At 36.7% G+C, this 10901-nt stretch overlaps 1 protein-coding gene across 4 annotated transcripts; it reads right to left on the bottom strand.

Moving 5' to 3' along the window:
• Positions 1–271: 271 nt before the first annotated feature.
• cxxc1a (CXXC finger protein 1a) lies at positions 272–9024 on the bottom strand. Of its 4 annotated transcripts, none has more exons than XM_067393503.1 (16): positions 8974–9021; positions 8822–8884; positions 8133–8245; positions 7918–8018; positions 7650–7777; positions 6727–6882; positions 6265–6318; positions 5893–6036; positions 4821–4928; positions 3721–3908; positions 3432–3639; positions 3221–3328; positions 3048–3097; positions 1599–1695; positions 578–730; positions 272–419 (listed from the first exon to the last, which is right to left on the bottom strand). In XM_067393503.1, exons 2-16 carry the CDS (start codon positions 8822–8824, stop codon positions 273–275), a joined length of 1758 nt encoding a protein of 585 aa, XP_067249604.1. In that variant the 5' UTR covers positions 8825–8884; positions 8974–9021; the 3' UTR covers position 272. The 4 variants fall into 4 exon arrangements, with proteins under 4 accessions (XP_067249604.1, XP_067249605.1, XP_067249606.1 ...); XM_067393504.1 differs by having other exon boundaries at positions 8962–9019; XM_067393505.1 differs by having other exon boundaries at positions 8822–8898; positions 8974–9011.
• Between the last annotated feature and the right edge of the window lie 1877 nt (positions 9025–10901).

Below are 10901 nucleotides of genomic sequence, written 5' to 3'. Positions count from 1 at the left end.
CAGTGTTGTCATAGCACCATTCAAAGAGTGAAGCCAAGGGTTACATTAATGCAAATACAATACAGAAACATGAGTGTCGTACATGAATTAGTTTCAGCAAACAACTGCTAAGACACCGACTCAAATCTTCACAAATGTGAGGCGACTTCAGCAGCAACTCTTCGTTTACTCTGTAAGATCAAAGACAGAACCTCAGATTGTCAGGAGGGTTGCTTCATGGTTGAACATCATGTGCAAACGGAATAGATGAATAAAAGGAAATGACAGTAACCTTATCTGTCCTTGCTGGTTCTCAGATCTGTGGTAATTGGGTCGTGTTGAATTGTCTGGTGCAGCATGAGGGCCATGAGACCTGCACGATTCGTCATGGCTGTTCTTACATTGCGCTCCTGCTCAAACAATTCATCCAACTTGTACCACTGGGGGAATAGACAAGATAATGAGAATCAAAGATTGAATGTAAGATTGATGAACAATAATGCAGCTTCAGCTGTTCAGAAATCATCTTAATCCATTTGAGTAAGCTTCAAATAAATGATCCCTTTGCAAAGGTAAAGGGTTGAGGTAATGCGCTGACCACTCGGACTCGTTCTAGGTCCACTTCGGCCCTGCGGAGTTTCTCCCAGCAGTAGTGTTTGTTACACTTGCGTTTGGACACCCTGCAATATTCTCCGGTGGGTTCAAATACATCACGAACCAATGGACACCCACAGACCTCGTCCGCAGGGACCTGCACACATGACATTCGCATTTATGAATACTGTCCTTAAAGGTTCAGTTCACTTCAGAATTCAAATTTCCTGATGATTTACTCACCCCCATGTCATCCAAGATGTTTGTGTCCTTCTTTCTTCAGTCGAAAAAAATTAAGGTTTTTGATGAAAACATTCCAGGGTTTTTCTCCATATAGTGGACTTCAACAGTTAACAACGGGTTGACAGTTCAAATTGCAGCTCTACACGATCCCAGACGAGGAACCCTTAGTCTTATCTAGCAAAATGATCTGTTATTTTCTAAAGAAAAAATTACATTTATATACTTTTTAACCACAAATGCTCATCTTGCACTGAGGCACAATTTACGTAATCACATTGGTAAGGTCATGCATGACACAGGCGGAAGTACCGCGGTAGGGTGAAAAACTCATTTCTCATTTTCTCCAACTTCAAAATCATCCAACATCATTGTTTTACCTTTTTTGACTTAGTCTTTGCACGACTGCTTTGTAAACATTTGTTCAGTTCTTCCGCCTAAGTCACGTGTGACCTTTCCAACATTATTACATAATGCGAGATGCATCGCAGAGCAGCGCAAGATGAGCATTTGTGGTTAAAAATTATATAATTTTTTTTTTTTTTAAGAAAATGACCGATCGTGTAGCTACATAAGAGCCTTATTCCTCGTCTAGGTTCATGTAGAGCCCTTTGAAGCTGCACTGAAACTGCAATTTGGACCTAAATCCACTTTATAGAGAAAAATCTTGGAATGTTTTCCTCAAAAACCTTTTTTTTAAATTATCAGGAAATTAGAAATCTGAAGTGAACTAATCCTTTAATATCAATGCAAATTGAGTGTTAATGTATTAAATGCATAATAACCTTGGGGTCTCTGGAGTGCTCTGGACAGAGAACCTGCAGTCTCTTACAGTAGGTTTTGCTCTGTGGATTGTAAACATCACAGAAGAGCCGTGTAGCCCTAGATACAAGGAGAAAAAGAGCAGAAATAAATGATTTTGTTCACATATTATATATGTTTTTAGGCATTAAAGGAGCACTTCGTAATTTTTCCCTCATTTTACAGATGAATAGCTGCAGACATCCCACCCTGCAAAAACTAATTTCCAGGAGATGGCAGGAGTTGAGTTTAGAGTGTGACAAAATAATAAAGATATCCGAACTCAAGTGGTCACAGGAGACGCATTTTTTTTTTTTTTTACCTTTACTTTACCAAGAAGTACCATTGAGATAAAAGAGACCCAGCCGAGGTAACAGCCATACAAACTCACAATTAAAATACAACACGCATTTAAACACAGAAGCATTTTACATAAAACAATAACGCGTCTCCACCACATTCTTTATGCTTGCCTTAAATTCATCAATAGATATAAATGTACTCAAACTCTGCAATTTATTCCAAGTTCAAGGTGCATATTAGGAAAAAGCAGATCTTCTCAGATCTGTCAAAACCCGGGGAACATTAAAAAGCAAACACTGTAAAAGTAACTACCAAAGCTACAACAAAGAAGGTTAAAGAGGTAGGGTGGAAGATTACCATGTATTACTTTATAGATCAAGATATGCTAATGGTGATTTCTACGTGTAGACAAGTGTTTATGTATCAAAATATAAGTGTTTATTTGAAACAGTAATGTGTCTTGGCTGACCAATTGTGATCGGATCACTGAAAACGCATCTTAATACCAGGTGGTAACAGGGCTTCTCTCTTGCACGCTCGATTTCCGGAATATTGTATATAATTTGTGGCCGCCAGGGAGCCACTATCAATATGTGGGAGATTCCCGGAACGTCCGGAAGAGGTGGGGTGTCTGGAAATGAATCCTTTTTTTTTTTTTTTTTCTCAAAAGAAATTCATACTTTTATTCAGCAAGGTTTAGATTCAATTGATGTAACAGTAAAGACATTTATAATCTTATAAAAGATTTCTATTTCAGTTTCCAATAATAATATAATAATAATGTTTCTTGAGCAGCAAATCAACACATTAGAATGATTCTGAAGGATCATGTGACACTGAAAACTGGAGTAATGATGCTGAAAATTCAGCTTTGCATCACAGGAATAAATCAGATTTTAAAATATATTGACATAGAAAAGAAATTAATTTAAATTGTAATAATATTTCACAATATTACTGTTTTTACTGTATTTTTGATCACATAAACGCAGCCTTGGAGAGCATAAGAGACTTCTTTCAAAAAATTGACTAACCTCAAACTTTTTCATGGTAGTGTTTATCACAGTGGATGCATCAAAATCTAAAAAAATTATAGTATTATTATTAATAAAAAAATATTTTTTACTTACCCCTCTATGCGTGTGGGGTACATTGAGCCAAATGATGTCTGACTCTCATACTGCATAAAAGGAAAAGATGATGTTATTAAAAGAAACATGACCATCACATCATTTTAAAAACACGTGACCACAGTTAAAAGGTCTATGCATAACTAAAAACAGACACCCTAAATACAACACACCTTGGCATAGCACCTTTCCATGTGACGCAGTGCCACCTTGGGATTAACTGGGTGACTGCAGGACACGCAGAAGATTTGAAAATCTGTGTCGTCATCGCCCTCGTTGACCTTCAGGGAAAAGAAAAGCAATGTTCAGGACACTGTACCGTGTTTGCAGTGTTTACAGCAGTGCAAATGTCATGCTGGAACAACGGTTATGATGATCTCTGACCTCTTCATCGTGCTGTACGACCTGCTGTTTGGCCTTAGCTATGATGCCCTCCAGCTCGTGGAAGCGTTTTTCCATTTCAGTGAGTCGCATGCGAGCTGACTGTTGCTCACGGCGGATTCGCTCTAGAAGTTTCTTGGCCTGTTCTTCTGCAATGCACGGGCTCTGCTGCCACTGCTGGATACGCTGTGGCAGGATCTCGTAGATTCGACTGGAAAGACAAGACACAAACGTTCAGAGTCTAACCTCATACATACCACTCTCTACAACTGTGAAGTATTTCCAGGTTTACTTGGCAGCAAGCTTCATGCCGCAGTCATCAGAGCAGTATTTGGAGTTGGCGCGTGCAGCTTCGACACATCCGGGTCCGAGGCATTGTCTGGCTCCTCCAGTTTCTCGGACCTCTGGCCGCTCGCTGTGTCTCACCCGGTCGCGGTGCTTCTGTTTGGGTTTGTGCTTCCGAGACTTATTCTCCTCTTTCTTATGAATGAAAACAAAGTCTTAACTTAGTGTCCATTTTAAGCACAATGATCTACTTCAAGCCAAAAATGACTATGAAAGGATTAACCCTATAAAGCCTACTGTATCATATTTGACATGCAAAATTCTAAGGCCTCTAAATTATCAACATGATCAAAACTTGATCAAATCCTGTTGTACACAATCTACTACATGCCCTCTTGTCTAATTTATAGTTCATACTTTTTTTAGCAAGTAAAAGGCATTTTAAAAACAGGTCAAAGTACATGTGTCTTTTTGCTGTAAAATCTTTTATATTGATTTTTATGATTTTTATAAAGTGAACTTAAAAATAAGTTTTATATTGTTAGTAATATTTCTAGATAAACACTTACTGGGCTGAAGCAACTATTGTTTACTTGATTATCCATACATAATGTTTCAGAAAAATCATGTTTAAATTTGAGTATCAAATATGAAAAATTATTTACCTCTCATATTGTTCATCTCTTGTATTGCACTGAATTATATGTTTTCTCCCCGCAATAAAGACTACAGAGCTTTGATCATAAAACTAAGCATTTAAATATAATTTTACTAAGACAGGCAGATATAGTGACAACTAATTTATAAGAATTGTATGCTAGTAGTCTGCTATACTGTTGTAAAGATCTCATTTACATTACATTACTATCCGAATGACAACTTTTTGCCCAACTTTTACTACCCTAAATTGCTTATTTTTGCTCAGTTTGTGCCTCTGAATAAAACTGATGTATTACTTTATATATTCTCTTATATGAACCATAAAAGCTCGTACTTTTCAATAAACAGTTCAATTAAAAAAAAAAAAGATTTTTCTGAGTATTAGTTCATATGTCAGGCTTTAGAGGGTTAAACAAGCATTCTATACGCATATTTTTAAGTCTTTACCTTTTTTTCAGATCGCTTTTCTCTTCTTTTCACATGTTTGACCTTAACAGCTCTCTTTCTCAGAGCTGAATCAGCATATGAACCATCATCATCATCACTGTTCCAACCCTAAAAAACAAACAAAAAAAAAACCAGAAAACTCAGCCAAAGATTATTGGAAATGTGTCCAGGGGGTTACCAAGACAGTGAAGTGGGCTAACTTCCTTTAAAGGGGTCCTTGATTATGATTTCACTTTTTTAACTTTAGTTAGTGTGTAATGTTGTTTGAGCATAAATAACATCTGCAAAGTTACAACAGTGAAAGTTCAATGAAAAGGGAGATATTTTCTTTTACAGAAATCGCTACAACAAACAGCTGGTTGAGACTACAACAAGCTTCTTCCCAGGCTGGTGACATCACAAACCCTAAAATTTCCAAAAACACCTAACAAAGGGGGTGAGTCCATGTTTTGCTGCTTTAGAGAAGAGGAAGAGTTGATGTAGCAGAGTGTTGTTGTCATGCTGTCATTTTACGGCGGACTGCTTCACAAATGAGGGTCAATTCAACACTGGTTTTGCACATAAGATGAACATGACGGCACATGCTAGTGGATGAGTGGAATCAACTCCACAGCAACTACATAAATTTATCCACTAACCATTCAGAAACATCCAGTTTCATTCTAAAAGTTGTAACTTCTTCCTGAGTCTCTCCATCAGTGTCGACTCCGGTTTGAACAATGTAAGGCTGAACACCGTTACTGACAATCCTCATTTTGGCTGCGCGAGATTCTCCAGCTTTGTTGTTGTTGAGTAACAGAAGCGTGAGCTGTTAATGCTCTGCCCATTTCTGGAAAGGGGGCGGGGAGCAGCAGCTCATTTGCATTTAAAGGGACACATGTAAAAAGGGGCAAATTTGACAAGCTATAATAAATTATCTGTGGGGTATTTTGAGCTGAAACTTCACAGACACTTTCTGGGGACACCAGAGACTTTTATTTCATCTTGTGAAAAGGGGCAGAATAGGTCCCCTTTAAAAAGGTACTTTTTTGTAGTGCTGAAGTGTGATGCGAGTGTGAAGAGAAGCAGGTACCGTGCTTTGTTCTCCATACTGCCCAGCGCAGTACTGCTGATACAGCTCCAGCTCATTCTCACTATAGTCTTCTGACAGTGTGCCATCTTGATAGTCTCTGCCTTTAGACATGGAGTACTCCTCATCCTTCACTCGCAACATTTTCTGAAAAATAAAAAAAAATAGTGGTTAAAGAAGGGTTGGAAAGTAAAAAGGTTATAGGTTTAATCTCCACAATAAATGATCCTTAAAGTCACCATAAAAATGAAAACTTTTTTTTATGGAATATTGCAGTGTTTATTAGAAATGATTTATCTTTGCACATCGTTATTATTATTTATTTTTTTTAATTCATGTGCCTTCATTATCTTTAATCAAAATAAGATCCCCTACCTCTTTCAACGACATCATCTTTTCCTCTGATGATGTGTTTACTGGCGTGGCAACCTGTCACTCATATGAGATCGACCAATAGCAAATCAATTCCAATCAATTCCCGTTGAACAAAACTGAGTCCCCGCCCTACATTTTTTTGTGTTCGAGAAGCTGTTTCACTTGTATATACGTAACAAAGGGAAAGAAAAGATTATCGCAAATTCCGTTTCATGCCGATTTACTCTAGACGAATTTTCTCTGTAAATAGTGTACTGAAATTGCTATGGATAAAAGTTTCTGCTAGATTAAAATTACTATTAACAAAACAATGAAAAAAGCATGAAAACTTACAGAACCATTTTTTAGAATAATTGCTGAGTGCATCATATTGTACACAGAGGCAACAAACATTATCAGTCCTTGAAGTGTATGATAAAAGAAAGATGAAATCACAGTCACTTTTACAAAAGTGAAACTCACCCTAGCGCGCACTTCACATTGCCTCAGTCGGCATTTCTGCCTGATCTTATTCGGGCCACCAAACTTCTTCATGTCTTTACAGAAGTCGCACAGTCCACAGTCCTCTGTGCGCATGCAGGCTTCACATTCTCCACACATGCGAGCGGAGCGCTTAATCTAAGGACAAATCCCAAATACTCTCCATAGTCAGTCCAAAGGTTAACAAACAACACTTTTTAGTCACCGTCTTCACAAAGGTCATTTTAAAGGGTTAATTCACCCAAAAATGAAAATTACCCCATGATCTACCTACCCTCAAGCCATCCCAGTTGTATCTTGTTTCATACGAACACAATCAGAGTTACATTAAATAATGTTCTGGCTCTCCCAAGCTTTATCCATCCATCATAAAAGTAATCCACACGGGGGATTAATAAAGGCCTTCTGAATCGAAGCGATGCATTTGTGTAAGAAAAATATTCATATTTAAACCTTTAAAAACTAAAATAATCTATTTGAGCGAGAGGCGTCTAAGCTTACGCTACTCCTACGGTGCGTCAGGGGTTACTCTTGTGGCGTAAGTCGACATGCATACGGCCGTCCGCTGGAAGCCAGTTATTTAAAATTTTAAAGTTTTGAATATGGATATTTTTCTTATACAAATGCATCGCTTCACTTCAGAAGGCCTTTATTATCCCCCTGGAGCCGTGTGAAGTACGTTTCTGGTGGATGGCTGCACTTTTCTGGGGTTCATCCTCTATTCATTACCATTATAAAGCTTGGAATAGCCAGGATATTTTAATATAACTCTGATTGTGTTTGTATGAAACAAGAAAGTCATATACACCTAGGATGGCTTGAGCTTGAGTAAATCATGGGGAAATTTCCTTTTTGAGTGAACTATCCCTTTAAGACAGCAGTTTTTATGAATCAGAATTTCTTACCCGTGACCCTCGCCGTCCATCGGATTTGAAATCTGGTGTGTCGGGTTGGTTATCGGTCCCGTCTGTCTCTCCTTCTTTCTCCCGGCTTTTCTTGGGACGGTATTTGATCTCTAAGGTATCATCTTTACCTAGACCACAGGATGCACATACTCAGGGTTGTTTTTGACACTATAAATGTCAAATACTATGAAATAATAATATAAAAAGTTTTTATATTTATTTTATATGTTCTAATATAAAACAAATAATTCAAATAAAATGTCCTTACCTCGACATTTTTCACAGTACCAGACGCGGATGGTTTTAGCCACCTTCTCAGATATATTAATGCAGTCTCCATGAAACCACTCACTGCAGTTGTCACAACCACTGTGTACATGAAAAGAATTTAAAACATGCAATTAAAAAGATTTAATTTTACAACAACAAAAAAAAGCCTCCTCAAAAATGACATTGGATCATTTAAAGAGAAACACATCTTACATCATAAAGCAGTTAATGTCTGGTTTGCGACAGACACAATAAACAGGTGCATTGCTCCGGTTCAGACTCGTCTCAGGTCCTGGAGGCTGTTCAAAGTCTGACACTTCGCTATCCTGTAACATGAGAAGAAAAAAAATTTGTACCCTATTTTGCATTTTCTGTATGTTTCTACTACTGTAACCCTGCCTGCTGAGACTGATACTCTATTCTGTGCTGCTCACATTTTTTTAAATGTCACTACATACTGTATATGCACACTTTGTTTATATATACCACATTTTATTTACTGCATACTATCCTCTGATACTTTGTGATGCCAAACCTTCATTTGAACGATATTCTGAGCTATTCTGAGCTGTCATGGCCATTTAGATTATATAATATTACATTCTCTCGCTCTACACCAGCTTAATATGCTTTTTTCGTAATCTTAAAATAGCATGTTTTGGAGATGGTATTTGAATTTTTCATTCAGTACTATGGTATAGCTCAAAGTACCACAACCTGTACCATGGTACCGCCCAGTTCTGTTTATAAGGGCAAAACAATCAGGAGTGCGTTTCCCGAAAGCATTGTTAGTCAACTATGGTCGTAAGTCCCACTGAACTCTATTGGTATCGATGGAACTTGCGACCATAGTTCGCTTTGGGAAACACACCCCATAATGGCAAAACAAATATTTCACTTACCATGACAGATTTGTCCGGTTAATGTCCAAAAGGAAGTAATGTCACCACAGTCATTCAGAACATCTGAAACACAAAAACTAATTAGCTGTCATAACCATCGTGAACTAAACGTGTGAAGTAGTTAATTAATTTAATTTAACTCTTTTGTTTACACAGAGGAACACTGCACAACACAACATTTACTTCCGCTTCCACCGCTATGATTCTTCTTCTACGGTTTAGAATTCAATTGATCTACTGCCACCTATTGGACGTGTGTGTAAGTGACGCGCACCGACAGACAGGTGAAAATTAAAACCATTTTTGTTAAAATAAAATAAAATATAAAAAGCTAATGCAACATTTCTCATTTTAATTTAGTTTAACTTGATGTACTAAAATAACTAAAAATGAAATAATAAATAATAAAAAACTATATACTGACATATTTAAAAAAAAAAGACAAAATCACACAAGAAACTAAAAATATAACTAAAATTAAAATGAAAACAGAACATATAAAAATAAAAACATTCAAAATATTAATAAAACTATAATAGTGTGAGACTAAAATAACACTGGAGAAAAATAAAACTTTGGTAGATGCAAAAGTAAATATTTATAACATCAAAAGGAAATTCTTTTATTATTATTATTATTATTATTATTTTTAAGACACAATACAAGCATTAAAATATTACAGAATTAAAGGTGCAATATGTAATATTTTTGCAGTAAAATATCCAAAAACCACTAGGCCAGTGTTATATATTGTGTTCACTTGAGTACTTACAATATCCCAAATGTTTCCAACTATTTGTAAATCGTTAGAAAATTGTAATTTTAACCGGGACGTGTGAGGAGTCGCCTGTCAATTGCGTCATACCCGCATTAACCCTCGGTCTGCCTCGGTTTCCGATTCTATTTTGTAGAAACCATGGAAACACCAAAGACGCTTTAATATATTACATGTTTTAATCAGTCTATGGTTTTAATAGACAAGGAAACAACTGTTTGGTTACGTTTATAGACAGAAAACTAATTATTGTTATATAGCTCAACATGTTTAGTCTTATTGTTTAAATCTAATTTTCTTGATTTTTTGCGAGTACCATGCTTTGCCTTGCCTCAGAGAAAAATACTATTTTGTCAAGTAACTAGCATAGCATCATCAGATGCAGCTTTATTTTTAGTAACAGTAATACAGAATTTTCTCCATCATACAATACGTTTTAAAATTAATTGCATGCCATTTATCAACACAAGCCATCCAGTATTTAATATATGCTAAAATCGATCTATCTTACTGTAGTGTGTAACAGTGTCTCACAGCAGCCGCCGAGCGAACGCACAGAGTAACGTTATAACATCAATTTCAACACACTCAAATGTATCTAATATGATAAACAGAGCTGCGTTACCTCATACTCATGACCGGAATAGCGGAAGCAGCGCCGCCGGCGACTGTGACATAATAAAAGTCCCGCTGCTCGTGAGGCGTGTGTTGCGCAATCGCTCCAGCTCCTCGTTCAGCTCCACAACACTCAGTCCTGCTCCGCTTCATAACATTACAACATTCGTAACATTAATAATCGCATTCATGAACATGATTTCTTCCCGAGTCATATCCCTGTTTCCCCTGGCTGTGAGGTGGAGACCACATGTCCCAAGATTCCTCGTTTAAACTTGGCAGTCATCAAGCTACGCCTTCGTTTTGAACAGGCCTCTAGCGACATCTAGTGGACAGAAATCCTACATATTGCACTTTTAAGCAAGTGAGAGAGAAAATGAATAATCATAATAAATGCATACATATATAAATATATAATCACAATATAATATACGCATATACACATATAAACATCTAAGTTTCATCTAAGTTTTAGCCAGAGCTTGTCTCCTTAAAATAATCTAAGAATGGGCTCCAAGATTTTTTTAAAAGATCGATCTAAAATGCCTGTGTATTTTTTGGATTTTAAATGTATTTTGTACCGATTTAATATTTTGATAATGCTGATAATATGACAGGTAACCAGAAAGAAATGTGGGTCAAAATAATCAGAAATATAAACAAATAATTACAGATTTTTATTGTCAATTA

The sequence above is a fragment of the Chanodichthys erythropterus genome, chromosome 9 (assembly GCF_024489055.1).
Source record: "Chanodichthys erythropterus isolate Z2021 chromosome 9, ASM2448905v1, whole genome shotgun sequence".
NCBI lineage: Eukaryota > Metazoa > Chordata > Actinopteri > Cypriniformes > Xenocyprididae > Chanodichthys > Chanodichthys erythropterus.
The sequence above is the reverse complement of the archived record's forward strand: the minus strand, read 5'-3'. Positions and strand labels throughout refer to the sequence as shown.